The sequence below is a fragment of the Leptidea sinapis genome, chromosome 14, assembly GCF_905404315.1.
Source record: "Leptidea sinapis chromosome 14, ilLepSina1.1, whole genome shotgun sequence".
NCBI lineage: Eukaryota > Metazoa > Arthropoda > Insecta > Lepidoptera > Pieridae > Leptidea > Leptidea sinapis.
Window position 1 is genome coordinate 4059680 of NC_066278.1, and position 24797 is coordinate 4084476.

General features: G+C 33.9%; 1 protein-coding gene and 1 non-coding gene across 2 annotated transcripts; both read right to left on the bottom strand.

The window, feature by feature from the left end:
- Positions 1-162, bottom strand: LOC126968146 (U1 spliceosomal RNA). The gene has a single exon (XR_007730156.1). It is a non-coding gene; the product is annotated as a U1 spliceosomal RNA (small nuclear RNA).
- A 5985-nt stretch (positions 163-6147) lies between these two features.
- Positions 6148-24317, bottom strand: LOC126967861 (uncharacterized). The gene is made up of 3 exons (XM_050812547.1): positions 24262-24317; positions 24098-24141; positions 6148-8792 (listed from the first exon to the last, which is right to left on the bottom strand). Exons 2-3 carry the CDS (start codon positions 24113-24115, stop codon positions 6630-6632), a joined length of 2181 nt encoding a protein of 726 aa, XP_050668504.1. The 5' UTR covers positions 24116-24141; positions 24262-24317; the 3' UTR covers positions 6148-6629.
- Between the last annotated feature and the right edge of the window lie 480 nt (positions 24318-24797).

The window sequence follows — 24797 nt, forward strand, 5'->3', positions numbered from 1 at the left end:
GGGGGACAGCGCGTACGCAGTCCCCACTACCAAAAATAACGCGTCCGAGTTATCCGCATTAGGGATAATCGCAGAGGTCAACCCAACCGCAGTGCAATGGAAGGACCTCACTCTGGGGGAACCGCCTTCATGATCACGGTGTCCCCTACGCCAGGTAAGTATGATTACAACACGTTCTACGGAAGGAGTGACGCATTTAGAAAATTTTTTGATAGTGCGTTGTAAAGACTACTACAACATAAACAGCGCCCTCTAGAGTTTCTACTGAGAAACTATACAGTCCTTCACTTCTGAAAAAGCGCCATCTATAGACGGTGTTTATTTTCGTAACGGTCTAACATAATCTGCAAGCGGTTCGAGTTGAAAGCTCCAATCTGTTGATATGGAACTTTTCCAACATAGTTTTCCCCCTTAGATACATGCAACTTAGTTTCCATAGGAGTCTGAAGAGGTTTACATTGACTCATGCTAAATTTTTGTAACACCTGATCAATATAATCAGACTCTTCAGTTCAATGTGATGTGTTTTCTCAGATTTATTAACACTTACATTGACACCAAGACACTTTCTGATTTTACCTAAATCTCTTAGTTTGAAACGGCTAGCTAATACATTTTTCAAATATTCTGTTTCTTTACAATCATTTGAAAAAACAAAATCATCCACAAAATGTGTAACAATAGTCCTCAAATTATTTCTAATTTTTGTGTACATACATGGTTCTATCTTAGATCTGCTATAACCAATATAACATTGCAAATAGTTACCTCAATGTAGTACGCCTCACAACTGGAGAAAATGTTTCTTTATAGTCTATACCTTCAATTTGCGAAAAACCTTTAGCAACTAAACGTGCACGGAACCGAACTTTGTAATCACTATCATATTTTTTACGAAGACCCACTTAAACTGTACAACCCTACCATATTGTGGACTATCACATAATTCCCACGTATTATTTTCTTTGAAACACTGTAGTTCTTCTTGCATGGCCAACATTCACTATTTCTTTTCTGGTCCGTTTAAAGCATCATGCAGTGTCAAACCTGCCCCATCATCATATGTTTCAGCACTTGTACAAAGATTCAACATACCATACCTCTATTGTATAGATATTAGACCTTTTACAGTTTCAAATAAATCCATTCATTAGTTTTTTGCGTGAAGTGGTATCAAACACACACACTCACATACTTACGCATTTATAATTTAAGTAGGATGTTTTTAGGAAGCCTATGATAAAATCGTAGCAATTATGGTTATAATTGATTCGTCGAGTTGACGCCGGGCATATCTTAAAAATAGTAAAAATTTAGGTCAAAGTACATCCTAGACATGCACATGGCAGCAGCTAGACATGGTATTAAAAAAGTATCTGTTAAGTCAAAAGGGGGCTAAAAGGCCCTTTACAGAATACTTTACAGTTATTGTAGACAAAATAAAAAGAATAATATCGTACTCTGTTCCTTACGATCACTCCTACTTGGTTCAATGTGTGTTACTTTTCTTTAACTCTGCTGAAATCAAAGCCCTCTATTTTAAATTCAATCCAGTTTTTGACATTAAATTACTTGTATTAATAGCAGATTTAACAAAAATTTAAAGGCCTAGTTACAACTAAGATCTCTTTCTTAATAATTTCAACACTACACACGAGTATTTATTCTGCTATTTAGTTTGGCTTGTCTATGATTTTCTCCAGCTCAAAATCTAAGCTGCTAATATTATGTTTTATCAAGAGTCATAAAAAATGAATGGCAAAGTCGCGTTGACGCTTTTCAAACTTCACAGGCGTTCAAATTTGGTTCATTTTTAATTCAAACAAAATCGTACAAAAATCTCTCTCAATGCTTCTAAAGAAACAGCAAGAGATTTTTGATTGTTGTTCCCACACTTAAATTATTTCTGGTTGATTACTCGACGTTCTATCCCTCGATGAAATCAACGATGATACTCGTGATTCTCATGTACAAATACAGTACTTATATTTAAGGGCATGGGAGAGGAGACAAAAAAGTTAATTCATGTAGTTTTATGATGCCAATGTGCCATTGAACATACAATAAAGTGCCAGTAACCAAGCCACTTAAGTAGCGCCATTATCATGTTTAAAATATTTGTCTTTTTATTATTAGTTCTTTGGAATATTTTTCCTGATTCCCTCCAGCATTTCAAGGCTTGATACTTGTGGTTAAATTGTGGTTGTTGGTGTTGGCCTCCCCGTCCTTTCTTTTTTCATTTATCCCATGTCATTGTGTGGGGTTCTCCAAGCTATTTATTTCTAAATCTTTGCCGGTTTTCTTCGACTGTTTGTTTCGAATGTGTTAGTCTACATGTCGTTTTTATTCAGATCCTGTTTCAATATTATAGCAATGTTTTCAAAGCACGTTATGTTATAAAGTTTTTAATTAACTATCATTCATTTAATAAGTAGCCTATCTGTGAATACATAGTCCTTTATCAGAGCGTATCATAGTTTTTAGCAAATACATAATATATATTTTACGCAAGAAGCAATTCCAGGAAACTACTACCTAATTAAGAAATTTTCCAAGAGTTCTTGGTGGAATAAAATGACATGAAGCTCAATTCTACAATTCGTGTGAATTATAAAAGTTATGTACTAGGTACGTAATATTTCTGCTAGTTAAAGTATAATTACAATAGTAAATTCATCATAGTCGGTCAAGTGTCATGGGGAAGAAATGCGAGCCATATTTGTTTCCTTAAAACGTTTGAACCAATGACGGTAGTTATTTTCGTGGTTGAAGACTAGACTATATTAACATAAGGTACGCCACGCTAGCTAAAAATCTAAAAAAAAACTAAAAAACTTGTTAAATCATAAAATATGATGTTAATGTGATTGATCCTTCAATTTTTCTATTGTCTCTTTTAATATTTTTTTTTCTTATTTAAAAATATTTTAATATTAATTTGCTAAAACGTATGTAATGCTATGTTTCTGTCTGTTTCGTTACTTGATATATATTTGCACCTATAATTGGGGTGTCACTTAAATATATATATCTGTGTTAGCTGGTAAGGATTTGTTATGTAATAATAAATAAATATAAAAATGTAACATCGCGCACTCTTTCACGGGACATTTGTTTAGGTGATGATACTGCATTAATAGATATTTTTCTGGATCTATGACAAGAGGTCCCTGTAAAGAAGGTGGAAGTATGGGGTAAAGTGATCCTTTTCAGAAACGAAACCATATCGTATCGTACTGGAAACACCGCACAAGGAAGCTTATTCCACAGCTCGGTTTTACGTGAACGGAAGTTCCTTGAAAAATGCACTGTGGAAGAACATCCAGATGGTGGGGATGATACCGTAATTTGTGGAATTTGCGAAGTTGGAATTTGGCGGCAGGAATTAGGTTAAACAGCTCTTCGCAACTCTCCCCGTGATAAATGCGGTAGAATACACACAATGAAGCGATGTCGCTACGCAACGCCAGGTGATCTAACCGTTTACAGAGCACTGGGTCCCCGAAAATTCGAGCAGCTCTGCGGTGCACGGGGTCAAATGGTTCGAGCTGATACTGGGGTGCGCCGGACCTGCACTTTGTAGAGCGCTAGAATGTAGGCCGGCTTGAAGTATTGTCGTGCTCTATTTATTAAATACTTTGATTTTTGATTGTTATTTTGCTTGTGTGTGTGTGTCTACTATATTTTTTTTTGTATTAGTTTTCACTTATCAAATTATTATAGAATACTTCTGGCATTCTGAAGTGTTATAAAATCTTCGTAATACTTCGTAAGAATAACGAGATAATCTTTATTTTACTTGTATAATATCTATCTTTATTGATACCTTTAATAATTAATTCTAATGATTCATTTGTTCAGCCAGAAGCCATTGTGATCCCTTATTCAATCGCAATCCTATTAATACAGCGATTGGATATTATTATTTTAATCCATTTCCTGCTTTTGATTTAAATAAAAGTTCCATGGGACGATTTTTGAGCTCTTTAGAGCTTCTTGAGATTACTAGCATGTCTTTAAAGGGATCTTTAAACGTGATTTTTTACGTTTTTGCAGACTTATCAAGGACCGATAAAACAGTTTAATTATTTATGACTAAAGTCTGTTCCATTTTTCTTCAGGGTTAGCGATTTTCAAGTATCAAAGTTGGTCTTTGATACCAAGACCAACTTTGATACTTGATATAGTTTAAGATATTTTCTAAATGAATCTACTTTGACCAATATCTGTCAATAAAATATTTATAGCAATAACAAATCAAAAAGTTTATTATTATTATTATTTATTATTTGGAGAGGGTGGCTATTCCTAATGAGTCCTAGTAACACTGCGTCCAGAACTAAACTATGGAGTTCGCCACTCATACTTATTGCTCGTCGTAAAGCAAGTCTGCAAGTTCTTTCGTTTTTTATTCCGACCACACTGAAGTGCTTGTTTAGGCGACAGAGCCCCGATAGCATCCTGGTATGTATCCATAGGTTTTTCCTGCTCAATGATAGATAGGGCTTCATTCGCGTTTCTATTATTGAATGCCTTTATCGATGCTTTGGAATGGTTTGAGTTGTGAGAACCTGATGAGTTGCTCCAGCGTTTAAGCTTCTCTTTGACATTGGTTCCACAGGGTGTGTCGGATGGCGATGTCTAAGGCAGTTCACAAGTTGGTTCCTGACCATATTGGATTGCTTTAGCTCCTGCTCTTGCGAGCTCACCGGCTATTTTATTGCCTTTGATTCCGGCATGCCCTGGGACCCATCTGATGATCACTATATTTTTCATGTCTAATGTGCTTAGGCAGTCACTGCAGATTTTGACTAATTTTGACGCTGTCAAGTCTGACTCTAAAGCCAACAATGCTGACTGACCGCCAGAGTAAATGTATATATGTATTGGTTGAAGTAGCCTTTTTGGATATTTATTTGGGTGCGATCTAAAATGGCGCATATATATTGAAGTATGAAGGCAAAATTCCTGAGGTTTGTGCTGGATTTAAGCATGGGGCATTCTCGATAGACCCCACAACCAGCTGCATTTCCCATTTTGCACCCATCGGTGAACCATAAGAGGCTCCCGTCCTTTCACGAGACTTTGTTGTTCATCCAGTCGTCTATAGAAGGTAGTTCCACAATATAGTGTTTGAAAATGGTTAATTGTGGAGTCATTTGATCAGGTATCATGCCTAGTATGCAGTCTCGTAAAACTCAGTCTTCCAGAGTCCTAAGCGTTCGCGACATCCAGTTACATAACGTCCTCTGGGCGATTGCCCTCAGCATGCTCACCCTCGCTTCTTGCTGTATAAACAGTGGAGAGGCGGTAGGTTAAACCACGCCTCAATCGCTGCACCTAGAGTGGACGCATGGCCCCGGTTACCAACATACAGGCAAGGCTCTACAGGCTGTTTAGGTCCACCACACAATGGAGGCCCAATGTCTCCATACCAGACGTCGACATACAGCCAAGGCTGTTTGCTTCTTAACAATTAAATACTTTGTTTTGTTAATCACACTAATAAACTTCCATAACTAATTTCGTTGTTAATTTTTTTTTCACTTGCTGTTGTAAGATTGGTCATTCCAGTCGGAATGTTGTCTAGAAAAATTTGTCGAAAATATGAATAAGTATATAAAAAATTGTTATTGGAAATAACAACTTAAAATGAAAAAAGATGGCATTTACCTTTTCGTTTATAACTCAAAAAATATTAAATATTTAAGTAATATTTGTTTAATATTTGCGTTTTTGAACTTGTTTATTCAACATATTTACTGATATATTTTTATTTCACAATTGAATTTGAATTTTTGAAAGACAAAGTATATGCCAGCTTATATTAATTATTTATGCGATTTTGAAGCAACATGCTGCCACGTACAACTAAGCAGTGGAATGAGTTTCCTTGTGCGGTGTTTCCAGAGCGATACGACATGGGTAGCTTCAAAAAAAGCGCTTATACTGAGATTCATCTGGTGTTGCAAGACCAAGTGGCCGAAGGTGATCACTAAACATCAGGTGACCCGTCCGCCTCTTCCATAAAAAAGCTGACCTTTTTTGTGGGTATTACTGCAAATCCATTAATTTATACCCTCATTTCGTATTACTGACGCGCCTTAATTAACTTTTCGCTTATGTCGTGTGTTCAATACACCTAAATTTTAGTAAAATTCAATGCTTTAATTATCCATTTAAACTGTGTATCGATGAAGGAGCTCTTGGTCAATCGAGGACATAAATATTTGAATGCTGCATCGTTATTAAATCTACTGAATAAAAACAATACTTCAGAAAACATTTTCATTTAACACATAACAACACATTTATGAATAAATTTAAAAATATATAGACTCCTTCTAACTTATTAGTAAGTACATACTTATTAAAATTTTATTTAAAAATATTGCACAAAAATTCTTATACAACTCGTTAAGACAACCATTTCAAGATATCTTAACATTAATAAATTAAGTTTTTAATAACATCACTAATACTTTTTTCCGTTTATATTTTATCAGTATTATATAGCATTACTGTTATTGTTTATATAATTACTCGTATTGGTATCAATATACATTGTACAATCTTATTTATATTTACAATCATATTACATTCACATTTTAAAATTAGAACGTAATTATTTATGACGATTTCTTTTCATTTTGGTCGCTTTGTTTCTTTGCGGCCACTTTCATTGAACTTTCTGCTTTATTATCAGCTTTTGCCATTCTCTTCGGGTGTGTGTGGTAATTTCTCGGATATGATGTTTTGCTCGCCACAGGAGGCACATAGTGAGCACTTGTCGTGTATTCTTCCTCTGGATTTCTATCCTGATTGTATAAATTTGCCCGGATATAATGCATCGGTAGGGTCCGAGAATTTACGTACGATACTTTTTCATCGCTTAAGGATTTGAATACCGTCTGCGGTACCATTATTTTATATTGTGATTGATACTTAGATGTTGGCATTGGAGTTACATAGCTAACAGTCTGAATAGTTGATAGTGCAGGCTTTTTTGGAGCGCTGTACGGTAAGGGCAGTATCGTTGCTATTGTGTGATCTTTGCTAGGATAATTCTCAGAAAGTACTAATCCTTTCCCAGCTTCTTCAGTATTGTCATTTTGCCTGTATTCGTTACCTGAACTAACCTCACTTTCTTCATACTGCTCCGTGTGTATTAATCTGGATGGGTAGACAGAAACACCGTCGTTCTGAGATGATGAACTCGATGACACATAAGTGGAATGATCAGGTTTTGCAGCTACATATTCTGATTGTACTGCTGGCTTATTATATTCAGCGTTTTCATATTGTGAAGCCTCTGTTTCTGTTGGCGCATAGTAATTTGAACTTGTTTGTGAAACACTTTGATGTCCGGCATAGTTTATTGCAGACGAATCTTGAGAATAGGTGGGTGTTCTGTATTCTAAATTAGACAGTGTTTCTTCTGTATTACCATGTTGATTTGCTGCAGAGTGATAATTTTGTGATACTTCTGCGGATTGGTGTTGATATTGTGGTTGGATATAGTAGGTCATCGGTCGCATAGCCATTTGAGGAACATACTGATATTGGTATTCGGAAGGCCGTTGGGATGAATGTGGGCGATATACCGACTGTGGTTGCGCTAGTAAATATTTTTGTTGATTATATCTTAATGGATATCTTGCCATTACGGGCTTGACAGCTGAGTATTGTACGCCTGAGTAATCAGCCTGAGTGTATGCTGGTCTGACGTACGGGTCAGCATAGTGATGTGGTTCATTTTCTGCTGCAGACGAGGAATGTGAGCTTTGATAAGCCATTATTTGGGGAGCAAAAGAAAATCCTTGTTTCTTAAAATATTGATTTACCAGTTGTTGTAAATTCACATTGTTTAAATATGAGGATAATGGATAATTATTGGGCAAATTGGCGTATAACTCAGCTGATGGATTCCTAAGAGATGAACTAGGTATTCTTAGAACTAATACGGGTACAATTCTCTGTCCCAATTGAGAATCATGAGGACGCAAATGATCTTGAGTTAGCCCAGCGTTTTGATATTGTGGATTCTTTAGTAACTGAGATGGATCCACAAAATAGTTAGGCATCAATGTTGGGAATTGCTTGCTTAATCCTGAAAATTCTTGACCATTGTATGTTGTGTATAGAGTTGATGGAGACAAAGAATGGGACGAATAGCTATTTACTGGAGGAGATGGCGTTTTGAATTCAACTTCAGGCTTTTTGTATTCGTAGGTAGCGTGTTCATCTTTAAGAGGAACTAGTTCATATGCTTGTGACGGCTGTATCTCTACGTTTGTAGTTGTCTTTTGGTACTGACCATCAGTTTGTACATAGTCAGAGTTATATATTTTCTGCCCAGAAGGGATATCTTCCTGTGAGTATGGATATATCATAAACTTTCCCTTATCTTGGCCTGATTTTCCAAAGTAATTGTACGAGTATCCGTTACTGGTTCTGTATCCATATCCAAGATTAGCATCAATTGTTCTTTTTCCTTTAGTCTTTGAGTCTGTGTCATTAACTATTTCGATAGCGATAACAGCTGGAAAAGAAGGCTTGAAACCAGACTTGTCTGTTGTATTTAATTTATCCTGCTGTGAAATTTCTTCTTGTTCGTCGCTCCTCTCAGAAACTTCTGACTTGACACCAAACTTTTCTTCAACTTCTTTTATGAATTGTTTTTCATCATCTGTAAGTTTTTCTGACACCTGGTCTTTCTTCAATACATCCGGTTTATATTTTTTTGGTTCCGGGTGAGCCCAAACTATGCTTGCTACTGCAAACCCGAACATCTGAAAAGTACAAATTCTTATTAAATGTGATTATGTGTGGTTGAGGTGTATAAATTTAAACAACTAATAATTATGATAATAACAATAAATTTGAGCAACATATCATGAATTCAATAACCCATGAGTTTTCTTTTTCTACTCAAAACTATCTGATTGCATAAACTTTTAAAATATAATTTTTACACAGAGCAATTGCACATTCCAGCTTCAAAAGCACATTTGAACTGTTAAAAAACGAATGCTAAAGGTTGATTATTATTTAGTGCTATTATTGTATTAACCCTTACTTTTGTACTATATTTTTAAAAACTTTTTTAAGTTTAATAAATCAAAATCATCGTAAGTAGTGGAACTAAGAAGACTAAATTGTAAATTAAAGTAATTTGAAATCACGGAAACAGTAAGTATTATAAACTATTTGCTTATGCGAAATGCCTAATGATTCTAATAATATAACATCTTACGTTGTCTGTGTAACGTAGGTAAATCGCATATTTTGTAATCTCGATTTAAACATTTGTTACTTCACTATTTATGTAACCAGTGAGGAGATTCTACATATTGCAAAGTGTCATTTTTATGACTACATACATTACCTGATATTACATTACAAAATAGAAACAGTAATACCTTCTAGAAATGAGTTCAAGACATGTGCCAATGAATGTATTGGCTTTACACAATATTCGTGAATGCATAAAGATTACAATGACATTACAGATTTGATAACCCTTTGATTTTACCCTTTACGAAGTAAAGTAAAGTAAGTTCAAAAAGAAAAGAAGATGTTTTTTTCACATTCATAAGTTTCATTTCCGTGACCTACATGAATAAAGTGATTTTGATTTGATTTGATTTACACACAATAGTTTCAAATCTTATGACAGTTGAATATGTTGTTTTTTTTTAATTGTAATGTTTATATTATTAAGAGTTAAGCAGGCTGGGCTATTAATTTGCCGGCATTCTGGGCATAAAAGTCTACCACTGGTAAGTTAATTTTTCCAAAAATTTTTTTGGGTGTCAATCAATCATCACTACCATGGCCTCAGGATTAAATGGCGCTCTGAGAGAGAAAAAACCTGAGCTTTTTTGGTATGTACCTTTTTAATGGTATCATCTTGTGCATTCGCATGTGATTGTTAACGACGCTTCCCACAACGTTATTCTAGCGCTAGTTTGTAAGTAGGGTAAACAGGACAGTTATCGGCACTACACTATACCAATCATTACATTTTTATGATAATTAAATAAAAACGCAAATAAATTTTAACTGTAGATAATGCAATTTCGGTTATTAGTAAATAGAATAAGTTTATAAAAACCGAAAACCGCACGCCAACGAACTTTTAATACACCTTTATATCAGATACAACTTAAGAGAACAATGTATGAATACTCTATTGATATAAGAACAATACATTCAATATCCATGAGATTTATTAACGGAATGTTGATTCATTTGTATGTACTAAAATAGATTGTCTGTGAAAAAATTCAGCTGTTATTATTGAGATTAATAAGATAGCTAATTGTGTCAGCATCATCCTCGTTGCTAAATACTATATGGTTTTTATTAACCCTCTTATAATCATTTCTTTTATTATAAATATACTTAAATTAATTTAGAATAGCAACGCTACACAATCTTTATCAAATATGACTTACAGTAAAAAAATATATGAATTATTTCAGAAAATAATACGTTTACTATTATCTAAATCAAAATATCTACAACTGTATCTGTTTGTCTATTTTCCGAAGCCTCTTTCAAGTTCTCCTACTCCCTTTTTGTGTGTTTGGTTTGCGACTGTTTTTCGTTCATTTTCCTATCCTTCCCGTTTCCTGTTAAGAATACCAACCCGACTATGATAGATTCTCTCAATTTATATGCATGACGTAAAGTACAAGTAAAATAGAGTATTGTACTTTGTTTTATATTGTACTCTACTCTGCACTCTAAAGGCAATAACACTAATTGAAGCAGCCTACAATTTCTTAACATATTGACATTTTAACCCATGCTAACCATGTTCAGTAACATAACATAAAAATACATTCTATTTACTGAAATGAATTAACTGGTTGGTACACAAAAGCATAAGATCCACGGCGTTTCTGAATGCAGCACAATCAGTCACGTCAAAATATACTTTGAGTGTTATGAGCTGTCGAAGAATTTTTTAAAAATTTCAAATATACGCGACGCCTTTAAATTAACATGCGTATTTCTATCATGACTCTTTTTTCTAAATATTACTTTGCATATATTGTAATTGAAATGATTTGTAAAATTAAATTGAAACCTTAGAGTTTCTTGCTCGTTCTTCTCTAAGGAAATCTGCCTTCTGAACGAGCTGTATTAAAAATGTGATATTTCAAGTGTAATGCAATTTACCTACGAAATAAAATATTTTTGTTTGTTTGTTAAATACCAGTTTACAGTCACTCTTATATATGGCTTCATTAGTTGGTTACGACAAGATTCAAATTCTATTGACCACAAATATCTCGGGCAATGAATTGCTAAGTGTACGCTTTTATGTTCTAGTTTCGACCGACTTTTTACCCTGCAGTTAGAACATTTACGAGAAAATGGAAGAATTCTAACGCTCCATTATTATTGACGACATAAGCATATCGAGCTTCAATACTTGTTTTTTTAAGTTATAAATCGGATGTCTTGAATATATATTTCATTTAGTTCTCACTCTTTATTTACAACATAACAATGCTCTAAATATTGACAATACTCAATGTGACTGTAAAATATGGTAAAACAATCACTAAATGGAAATGTACTAAAAGTACATTCAGCATGTTAAGGTTGGATATCTAGGCTGATTCGTTGGCCGAAATAACTGATGTCTTGAATGTGTTGGAATCGCAATCCTCTGATGAGATAATCCTCTATGTAGCTGCGGACTATGTATTCACATTTTCAACTAGTCTTCGACTTAGGATAACTGGGCGATACGAACGTTCGCATCACTAATTTATGACTAAAAGTGATTCCTATACACTAGATAATGGCATTGCCACACATAGAATCTGACTGACAGCTAAATCCATTTAGCAATCCATGGGTAATGCTTAGACCTAAACCACCTCCTTTAGTGACGACCCTAAATTATTCACTTATAAAAACAGTCGTGGAACTATCTCCGATACCGATGAAAATGTAGCACTAACAGAATTTATTCTGAGAAAAAAATATAAGTTGTCTTCTAATCTTAATCAACATCTGATATAACGGCCTATACTTCTAACTTTTACCCTGATAATTTCTATGATTCAGATTAAACTTCCACAATTATATAACTGGTGTTTTCTCATGACACGCGAAAGAGCGCGCGACCCGGACTGCCCTGCGCTTTCCTCGACCATAAAATTATTCACATAAAATTAAAACTTTATAAAATATTCATAGAGATTGTGACATAATATGATATGTAAGTATTTTAATTTTATGTAACGTTGGTTTTCGTTATCAACGTCAATTATCGCATGATTTTATGTTAATTCATGTCATGCATAACTTTTAATTGTGAGGAAATGTCTATATTCAACTTTTACTATTTAAGTTACAATAAAGTTACTTATGTTTTACTTTATTTTAAAATTAATTCAATGAAATTACTAGTTCCTGTTGTAAGCTTTATTGAGTTGAAAAGTATTTATTTATTGTTTTCTCTGTATTGAAATTTGAAAATAAAATTATTTATTTATTTTATCAACTTTTAAAATGTAAGAAAGTAGTCATTGTGGCATAACTACAGTAAATGGACATATGGTATCTCGTATTTTTTTGTAGATATTGATACGTTCTAAAATACAGTAGAACATTTTTTCGTTCTATCATCAATAGCTTCCACTCATTGAAGATGCAGCTTTCTAATGGTGGAATAATTTTTGTAATCAGTCTAGTAGTTTTTGTGTGAAAACATTACAAACATACATACAAATGTGTCCTCTTTATAATATTAGTTTAGATAAGATAATATTATACTATTAATTATTTCGAAATGTTTCAAGTTTTCATTAGTGTTCATTCCGCCAAGACTCGTGCCAGAGTTTGGCGTGTCAACATGTCCTGAGGATGCCTCGTGTAGAGGCGAAACACGTGTCAATTGTTTGAAGACAAATATTGCTGTAATTAACACGTGTGAAAGAAAACTTGAAAAATTATGGATTTCTGCAAAGTAACGCCTACTTCAATAAATGTTCCTAATTATTTCAGCCAAGGGATCAGCCTAGCCATGCAACGTAGATATTCTGCCAGCATTGTTGGTAGATTTTGACGTAGTGATAGTCTTAACAATTTAAATTAATATTTTAAATACATGATAGTGATTTATGAACTTTAACTGAGCCACTATATTCCATACGCAATAATCTTCAAAATTTTGTAAAGGGTAGGCATTATAATAATTATGACGCAACCGTAGAGGCCAAATATTGGCATTAAGTATTAAATTATCAATAAATCTATAACTGGAAGCTGATTAATTAACTGCATTAGAACACAGTTATAAACTGTTAAAGATGTATTGGAACTGACAAGTAGGTCAAGATGATAAATGCAATGGAATACGTCGTGAATATAAATAATTATAACCTTAACTAGTTACGCTTCGTTGGAATTATCAACATACGAATAGACATATTATATTAGTAGTCTTTTTCAAATGTTACCTACCCCATTCGTCTTTTATATTGAATAACCAATTTTCTGGGCCACTCTCGCGAGAATGTTAAGCGTCTGTCTCTCTCTCTTCTACTCTAGCTAGGCGACTGTAGTTCTTGAAAGTAGACTATATATATAGTGGAATGCCGGCTAGATTATGGGTACATACCACAACAGTGCCTTTTTCTGCCATGAAGCAGTGATATGTAGGCATTATTGTGTTTCGGTCTGAAAGGCGTAGCTAGTGAAGTTACTGGGCAATTGAAACTTAACAGCTTATGTTGTAGAGCCGCTCAGAATTTTTGGATTTTTCAAGAATCCTGAGCAGCACTTGCATTGCAATGGGCAGGGCGTATCAATTACCTTCAGCTTAACGTCCTGCTTGCCTCGTCTCTTATTTTCATAGAAAAAAGGTCTTTCAGCCAGCTCTATTTCTCTATTCAACGACTTTCTACCCAATTGTTTGTCCAATATCCGACATTCGTGTCGAAACACCAAAAGGCAGCATTTTTGCTACGAATTATTAAAAGTTGAGAACTCAGCTATTAAGAAACAAGAATATGAAAATAACAGGCTTGTGTTTGTGAAGGTTGTTTGAAGGTCGATGCTCCAAAAACAATTTAATACATTCACATTCGCTGTCTTATCAATAAACGCAGTGTAAAGTTACTTTAAGTTTAAAATTATTTCTCCCTGTCATGTAATTCTGTAGTGACATAGGTGAGATAAAGACAAAAAGTTTAAATCTTGGAATAACTTTACCTTAAACATTAACATAGTCCATGTCTTACGTGTTACTACTGATAATTTTTTAACAATTTCTTATTTTTAAAGTGATATCCCTTACTTATAGGATTAATTAAATTATTCATTAAATTTTCAATTCACTAAGGGTTCCGTCCGAGAGACCTCTAGCGTTCGAATTTAAATTACCGTTTCTTTACGTAATCCATAATTTAATGTATTGCTGTCTCTTTTGCTTACTGGAAGTAAACTTAGCCAGACGCGGACGATTCAGTGGTAACCAATGTTAGTTAGGAAGCAGTGTTCAGTAGGACAATTTGTTTATTCAGTAGGATATTGATACTACTGAATAAACAAATTTAGAACTTTAAATTAATTTGAATATTCAATTATTGTGTGTTGTAGCAATTAATAAAGTCAGTCAGAGATGAATTTTGGAGTATGGACTGTAGAGTTTCGTATTAATTACAGAAGAATATATCTCAATTGGTGTCTTGGGTAACGTGATAGTGTCAAAGATTTTTTGGGCACTTTCTTTTTTTAATACATTATCTCATTATAGGTTTATTGCTCAGGTGAATGAATAAAAGGCATAATATCCATTTATTTTCTCAAAATTTATTCTTCCAAAATTATTTTTGATATCATTTCGAATCTACTAGATACTACTAGCGCTTCGGAAACAAATGGCGTTCTGAGAGAGTAGAAGCGGCGCAAGAAACGAAGAAAAGAAAAATGAATGAAAATGGTTGGAGTTAAAATATAAAGTTACAATTTGTACGTAAGAGTTATGTAAGCAGAAAACCTTAAACCTTATTGCTACCTGGCGATCCAGGTAACCTAAAAGAGTTAGAGATTTAGATATACGTACCTACGCACAAAAGAGATAGACAATTGGATCTCCTATTTATTACTAAACTAGCTGATATCCCGCGACTTCGGCCACGTGCATACATAAGTGAGTACGTAGTCGCGGCATTTCAATTAAATTTTTAAAATAAAAGAATACTTATAACAAATCCTGTTGTGATATACTTTGTAAATAATGATGTGTTCTGCAAAGTCGTAGTACATTATTTTATTCTATCATCAACAGTTCGTCAACGCACGCGATGTAAATAATATTTTAGGTAATTTTTTACACCTTGGGTCACATTATTAGCGTTTTAGTAAGGATCTCTAATTTATTTAAAATAAAATATAGCCTATTTTACCCAGGGATCGTGTAGCTTCAAAACAGTGAAAAAATTATTCAAATCGTAATAAAATATATATTAAAACTAGCTGACCCAGCAAATGTTGTATTGCCGTTGAAGTTGTATGTATTTTTTAATGCTGACTCATAATCAAACAAATTTTAAAAAAATGTCAAAAAAATTTAAAAAATTTTTTTGGCGTGGACCCCTCTTTACATTTAGGGGTATGAAAAATAGATGTTGTCCGATTCTCAGACCTACCCAGTACGCTCTCAAAATTTCATGAGAATCGGTCAAGCCGTTTCGAAGGAGTTTAACTACAAACACCGCGACATGAGAATTTTATATATTAGATATTATACAATTGAGATACCCAGGTGATTCTTCCGACTCAAGTGTATTATGTCTTATGAGTCATATATGTAAGAATAACTCACATTAACAGTAATACAAGATGAAAGTTTCGCGAGGAATCCGCATAAAAGTGAAAGTCATTCATGGGGATTGCAATGAGAATTATGTACACGTTTCCTGTTTAATCCTCCGGTCAGATGTCATAAAGTTGTCACTTATTTTAAATTATCATAACATATTACACTTCCTGCATTAGCGATCTCCGAGAGTGACCCTGATAGTTGTATTAAATGTTATGTTTGCAATAGGGATATCTGGCTAAGACTATGACTACAAGCATTAAACTTAATATATCTTATACTGATGTGTATAACAGTTTTTAGTACCAGCATATACCCAGTAAAATTAACTATATCAAGTAAGAGAATCTAATATTTTTAACAGTGTATTTCAAATTAATATTCTTTATTTTAAACTTACACGCTCAATTTTACGCAAAAATATGACTATCATATCAGCTTTAATAAAGATTTTTTTCTTAAAATGTTCTTTTGTTGCCTTGATTTTTTATTCAATTCAACCCAAAATTCTAAGTGACATTGGAATTGCGAAATTTTATATGTTTTTAGTCTCATTTGTCCAATAATTTCACTACCTACGAATTACGAAACACAATAGAAATTAGAACATGTCTCACGGCAGAATAAAAGCGCCGATCAAACATTGCAGAAAACACTACACTATACTACTTTCAATATTTACCAAAATATTCAAAATCGTGTCAAATTGATTATAATTTGATTTTCTATCATTCGTCTCATTTCAAAATTTTGTGATATGTTAAAGATTAAAACAAACTTCCTACAGACTTAATTAAGGCGTTTATACATACCAGTGACCTTGCTCTTAAGTCTTAAGGCAGGACTGGGCCATGATGTGCGAGTCGTATTTAAAGGTTAAAATAGTTATTAATTAAAAATAATTGACGACTAAAAAAATTAAAACTACTATACAAAATAAAAGATATTATTTTAACATACAAATTTCATTCAATGTTATAACAGCAATAAATCAATAGATTATAATCATAATATAAGCTGTATATCTTTCAATCATATAATTACTGCACATTAACAGCTACGTAGACATATTTGATGCTACACCCACCTACTTGCATCATAATTGCGTCTTCCGTTCAAATTAAGGCGATTCCCCAATCACATCACCTTGGGCATATCATTCCCTCTCAGTCACACTAAATAACTGCAATAATTCGTATCACACTACTAGCAAGAATAAAAATCCTTTATTTTACTATACTGTGCTACTCTTTGGCTTACAATGTACTAGTTTTAGTGTGGCGTGCCTTGGAGGTGCCCCGTATAAAAATTTGTTTGGGCCGCCTTGTAAAGGGTAAAGATTTCTCACAAAAGAAAAAAAAAATTACATAAAATATAAAAAAATATTTATTCATCATAATTATCTATCTGCAACTTTTTCCAAAATTTTATACACTCTCCTTGCCTTTTTTTCGGCAAACTGATTTATTAAATCATTTATAGCTGATGATGACTTTAGTTTTTCTAAAGTCTCTGCCTTTATGGACAATAGTTACAGGTCTGACCAATGCCAACTTTTGAACGCACGCTTTGCGCGGGAAAAAAAATGTTTCACCTCAAAGAATCTATTTTTCCGTAATATCATTTTGGAACGGCCTGTAAGTAATCTAGTAGACACCGACACCACAATAAAAGTGTTATAACCAAAACACATGATCGGATTTGGTATAGCAGAACCATCGGACGCGGATGCATTGTCCATCGAACAAAATTATTATTATTATCGTCCAGACCAATCGGTGCGAGGCGCCCAACGTACCGTCCGAACCAAATCCGACCATGTGTGCGACCACGTTAGGATGTATAAATTTTGTTTCCTAAATATATAATTTGTTTGTTTAAAAGTTACGTAAAATAGCTTTATCTGTATGTTCATAAACTAATGTACTAAATAATTTTGCATAGTTTTATATTCATATTTTATGGCACTGAGGGTGATGTTTGACATTAGTTAGTACTTACGCTGAGATAAAAACATTTTATCAATGTAGGTAAGCTTTGTGTGGGCTTTTTGACATTGAAATATAAATAACATTAGTTATATTATTATTCTATGACTTGTTAATACTAATTATAATATTTTAGATTAAATATTCTTAATGTAACTGGCTCAAGAACAATTTGCCATTCGTATATTATATTGCAGATGAAGTGAATGCTTTACAAAATTTTAAGAAAATGCTTATCAGATACTTTATTATTTCATCAGACCAATTCAAGCGTACTACAATCACAGAGTGCAATAATGCAGTCTGTGATTGTGTGACATAATCATAAGATTATGTACTACATATGTATACTGTATATATACTTAGTCTGGCCATAAATACTGTTAGAATTAAAAATAAACAAAATATTAGATTTGAATTTGGAATCTGTCATTCTGTACGCACAGAAAATTTCCATCTCCTTCCAGCAAGACTCGGCGCCGGGTCATAAAGCTCGGTCTACGCAGTCTTGGTAGGAAACAAACGTTTCAGACTTCATCAGAGCTTAAGACTGGCCGTCGTCTAGTCTTGATCTTAATCCACTGAATTATGATTTATGGTCAGTTTTAGAGAATACGGCTTGCTCTAAAAGCCATTATAATTTGGAGTACATAAGACAATCCGTACCATTGGCAGTGAAGAATTTTCCCATGGAAAGAGTGCGTGCTTCTATTGATAACTGGCCTCATCGTTTAAAGGACTGTATTGCAGCCAATGGAGAGCACTTCGAATAAGCTTTTTATATTTTAAATTGTTTAATATTTATGTATTAAACTAACATACTGTAAAAGTAGTAAATGTTGTTTGCAATAGAATTTTTTCTTTCTTTGTTTGAGTATTTATGGCAAGACTAGGTAAATACCTGAGGATTACATGAGGTGAAACTGAAGTGGCAGTGGGCAGGGCACATAGTTCAACGGACAGATGGCCGGTGTTGCAGAAAAGTCCTCGAATGGCGACCACGTACCGGAAGACGCAGTGTTGGTAGGCCACCCACAAGATGGACAGAATACGGTGAATGAGGGCAGCGCAGGACCAGATTTTACTCTAACATCGATTAAATTTATAAATTTGAGATTAGCCATATTGGTTTTCATTATTTTATTCTTTAAACGGCAAATACGCTTTCTGTTAAAACTTCAGGCACTACGGACCATTTGGGCCCGTTACTCAAATACTGGTAACACTAAAAAACGACAACGCTCACGTAATTCCTCTTTTTTTATGAAAATAAGAGACGAGACGAGCAAGACGTTCAGCTGATGGCGATTGATACGCCATGCCCATTAGGATGCAGTGCCGTTCAGGATTCTTGAGAAACCCGAAAATTCTGAGCGTTATTGTACTGCCGACATTTACGCTCGTCACCTTGAGACGTAAGATGTTAAGTCTCATTTGCCCAGTAATTTCACTCTGGCTTAAGCAAGAGAGAGGGCAGCGGTGATCACTCACTATCACCTCCATGCTCGTTTGTCCTCATACAGGACGCATACTTAACATTTGTAGCAGACTAAAACCAATTAATCAAATTCGAAATACAAAAGTGTTACGTTAATTCAATTACCGGTTTTTACTTTTTACTTTTTATAGCATAATAATTATAACCTGCCTGTACTTGTTGAAAACGTGAGAGTTGGCCCAGGTTTAGTGTTTAAGATGCCAGACTGCATACAAAAATGTAGGTCAAATGATCTATCTATCGTTTACCGTTACATACTGTTATTTATTTTGCAATTTCGTTACGTTTGCTTACAATTGATAAAAGTGTTTACTTTTTCTTTTTAATGAAAGACTGTCACGCGGCCGTATGAGTATAATATTATTGAGTTGAAACTTATTTTCGGGCGCTGAGAACTTTATTTTATTGGTTTTAAATAAGACTGAGTTAGTGCGAGTCCTCTAACAGCCGTACCCAATATTCAGTCTATCTCTTACTTGATATAAAAATCATAACTATCGTTGACTTTTCTGTCCCTTATCGACGGTAACTCACCTTACCCGTGCACGCTGTCTGACAATGGGGCGACGTATAGCTTACCAGCTATATAAAGTTCGTATGGAAATTGCAATTCACGCGCCCCAATATAAGGCGATAAGAATGACTTATCGGGTATATTGGGACAGTTTCAGATTATTGACAGCTTATTACTGACATTAGAAGGTAGTAATTTATCTCTATCTGTAGATAGTATATTGGAAACGGCCGTAAGACACATCACATGTATTTCTTATAGTAATGTTGTGCCTACCTATAATTTAAGTACATTTAAACTATTTATTATATTTGTTTAATTCTTAATTAGTATATAATAAGTTAATAAATTGTATTTAGTTGGTAAGCCTTTATGAATAAATAAATAAATAAATAAAATAAGAGAGTCAGACTTATAGACTTACGGTCTTATTCATAATGACTTCGGAGGCTTATAACATCGCAAACATCGCTTCTTAATAAATGATATTCATTATCTCACTATCTCTTCGATAAAGCTGACGTGACTAGGACTAGTAATTAAACTATCGATAGCAAAAAAAACATGGACGACATCGATCAGCTGTCTCGTATTTGACGTTCGTTTTTCGTCAGTGTGTTGTCGTTTATGTCAATCAGTTGATTGCTACTATGAGTTATCATAACCAACCTACAGCACCTACCAGTTTAGCAGTGGGAGGCTCCTTTGCACAGGATTCCAGCCAGATTATGAGTACCAAAACGACGCCTATTTCTGCCGTGAAGTAGTTATTGCGTTTTGCCGTGTGCAAGCATTATTGTGTTTCGGTCTGAAGTTCGCTGTTGCTAATGAAATTACTGGGCTAATGAGACTTTAACATCTTATGTTTTGAAGTGACGAGCGCTATTGTGTTGCCGCTCAGAATATTTGTGTTTTTCATGAATCTTGAGCAGCACTGGCAATGGACAGGGCGTATCAAACACCATCAACTGAAAGTCATGCTCGTCTCGTCCCTCAATTTCAACATATTATTATATATGTACTTCATTTTTAAAGTTTGAAGCATTGAAAAGTATCCATATAAGGAGATGTGGTATCGCTTTTATATAAAAGTTTCCGTATTAGTGTGCAACTTTAATGTTCTTAAATTTATTTCGGTGTCTCCACACATTAATCGGCCACAGTGGTGATGTGTGGTCATAAAAAAAAACCAAACTCGGCTAGCAACTCAAACCTATGATTTTTGAAGTTTAAATTTATTTCAACATCGACTTTTAACAAATGACAAGCCATTGACTTTAAAAAGATGCCTATTTCCATAGACAGTTCCTCGTTAAATCAGTTAAAATCATGATTTTTGTACGAAATGGCAACATACATAATAGACACGTATCAGTTATCGCAGGTATATCAAACGATTATGAATAAGGAATTTTATCGAACTTCGATAGGCTCCAAACACTTTTTAGGTTAAACACACAGGTTTATACTTTCGATACGCCCCATATAGCCGAATCACGAATGGTTATTGACCCTGACTACTAAGCTAGAGGTCCAAGGTTCGAATCCTGGTAGGTGATATAATTTATATGATGAATATGGATGTTTGTTTCCGAGTCATGGATGTTTATATGTGTTTATGTATGTTTAAGTAAGTATTGTATTTAATATATCTTTTCGTAAGTATATAGTATTTAATATATCGTTGTCTTGTGCCCATAGTACAGGCTATGCCTAGTTTAAGGCAAGATAATTTGTGTAAAAGTGTGTTAATATTAAAAGAATCATTCTATTACGATAAGGTGGTTAGAAAACTAGCAAGGCCATCACAATCAGATTCACTGTTACAGAAATATTTCTGTTTGTTATTGGATTGAAATTAATAAGGGAAGCTTGTCACAGACCCAGTGAAAACCGCACAAAATCGATTTAGCCATTACTGAGATAGCGTGCACAATCGCACAGACTATGTTTTTTGCTTCTGTAACATACTTAAGTACTAATATGTACTGAACAATAGAAATCCAACGATTTTATTATATCAATGACATTCTATAAACATTAACTACATATCATTCGCAGTCTGATAGTGGAATAGCAAAAGTGTGCTTAAAGACAATGTAAGCACACTTTGCTCTTTAACCGTGTCAACTGTCACTGTCTGAATTATACCTGAAGTGAATAAATGTTGTACATTGCTGCTTATTGACTGCTTACAGATTTATTGGTTACCATTACTGATCACATTAATGTGAAAAAAAAGTTTTAAAAAATGTCAACAAATTATCGAACGAAAACAGCAAATCAAAGTTTCATTCAATTCACAATTTTATTAACTTATAAATAGAATAATTAAATTACCAGTGGGAGGCTCCTTTGCACAGGAAGCCGACTAGATTATGGGTACAACAACGGCGCCTATTTCTGCCGTGAAGCAGTAATGTGTAGACATTATTGTGTTTCGGTCTGAAGGACGCCGCCGTAGCTAGGCAAATGAGACTTAACATCTCATGTCTCATGCAAGCAATTGTAGTGCCACTCAGAATTTTAGGGTTTTTAAGGATTCCTGAGCGGCACTGCCTTATAATGGGCAGGGCGTATCAATTATTATCAGCTGAACGTCCTGCTCGTCTAGTCTCTTATTTTCATTAAAAAAATCGTTAGTACCTCACCTCGAGCTACTCAGTCTCCGCCACAGCGGGTGGGATTCCATGTTGATACACTTTCACTAATAAATATTATGTTCATAACTTTAGGCAGAATTTTTGTATAATTAAATATGTACCTACTAATTCTGTTATTTTCCAGTACAACAAACTGTCTGTATACACGTAATCTCTTAATGATTCGCCACAGCTCAAAATTTTGACAAATTTAGTATTTGTAGAAATATACAACATAATATTTCATTTTATGACTGTTAAAGTCATGTTTTTAAGTTATAACTAGCTGACCCAGCAAACGTTGTATTGCCGATATTAAAATTGCGATACAAAAGTAACTGTTGATCGTAGATGAAGTTGTATGTATTTTTTAATGCTGACTCATAATCAAACAAATTGAAAAAAAAATGTGAAAAAAACAAAAAAATTCATGTGGACCACCCTTAACATTTCGGGGGATGAAAAATAGATGTTGTCCGATTCTCAGACCTACCCAATATGCACTCAAAATTTCATGAGAATCGGTCAAGCCGTTTCGGAGGAGTTCAAAGTTTAACACCGTGACACGAGAATTTTATATATTAGATTATGATTGTACGAAATAGTATTCAGATAAGACCTTACAAATTGTCACTATAAGCCTTTCTATATTTACTTCTTATTAAGTAATGCGTTGGACCAAATTATCATTCACATATTTAATGCCTCTAATGACATTCAAACATTTATTTTACTATCAAGCATCAGTTTAATATACTATCAACTTCTAAAATCTTCATTACGTTAAATAAAACATGTATGTTACTATAATTGGTAGGTTATTTGGATCAAATAAGATACCAATGCCTAATCTATAGATAGGTACTAGCTAACCCGACAGACGTTGTTCTGTAAATAATAAATAAAATACTGTTTTTTTATGAATTTGTCAATAATATTTCATACCATCAAGAATTATTTTATAAAATATGCTCCCTGTTGTAATAATGAAATTGTTTCACAGCAGAACTGTCAAGCCGTGCGTCAATAAATTCTCTCATAGAAAATATGTCCATACAAAACAAATATTGGAAATAAAAATAATTATGGGTCCCAAATCGAAATAAAAACTATCCTATCTCTCAAGTTGGACTAAACTGGACTTCATGAAGTAATCCCAATTAAAATCCGTTCATTAGTTTAGTTCACTGGAAACAAACATCAGGACACTGGATTTATATATATATTAAAGATATGGAGATGTCGTTTATTAAATGACTGCTTTCGTAGGCTCCAAAAGATACAAAATAGTTTTAAGGGTAAATTATTATTAAGTTTGCGTTAAGATGTCACTTCCAAATTTTTATGTTTTTTTAATGGCTGATTACTATAATGCAAATTATCTAAATTTTGAAGTGTTGACTTATGAATCGACCATTAAAATATTGTTTTAATAAAATAATAATTATATTAAATAATATTTCAAAGAAAAGACTACAAGGAAGAGTTATTTCTCTCTTATTCTTCTATTTACAACAACGAAAATTATTAAGGAAACAATGCTGAAAATAAAATAGATGACATTTTTTTTAAAAAAAAAAGGGTAGTAAAATTAATATTTACCAATGTTATCCACCGCATTGTCGATCCTCTTTATATGGCTCGGTCTGTCAAAAGAAAACAAAGTTCACTACACAAGGCACAACACTAACACGCGCAGCTCTCAAGCAAATATGATTTATAATACAATCAGTAAAAGCTCAAATCGCCAAAGCTGACGACAGTACCTGATCTTGTCTTCCAGCGGTCGTGTACGATAAGCAATGAGTCTGTGTAATATCGCGCGACGTTCTTATATACGTCGGAAGAGCTCTCAAGATGCGCTAAAGTCCGAAAGCACGCACAACTTTACTACAATTTGTACGACAAAATTGATTGTACACTTTCTCTGTCACTTTACGGTCAGCCCTTGAGCAAACCAATTCCTCCGCAAGGATAAGTAAGGTAATTTAGTACGATAATTCTTAAGATCGAATATACACGAACTTATTTAAAGATAACAGTAAATAAATGTCGGAGAGCATTATTTATTGTAGACTAGCTGACCCGGCAAACGTTGTTTTGCCATATAAATTATTTTGAGAGTTAAACCGTTTCTTGGACATTGTACCATTACTTTATTTTTCTAAAATAAAAGATTTTTTCTAAAATAAACGTAGCCTAAGTTACTCCTTATTACATAAGCTACCTGCCAATAAACGTCCTGTCAAAATCGGTTAAGCCATTTCACAGATTAGCCGCAACAAACAGACAGTCAGACAGA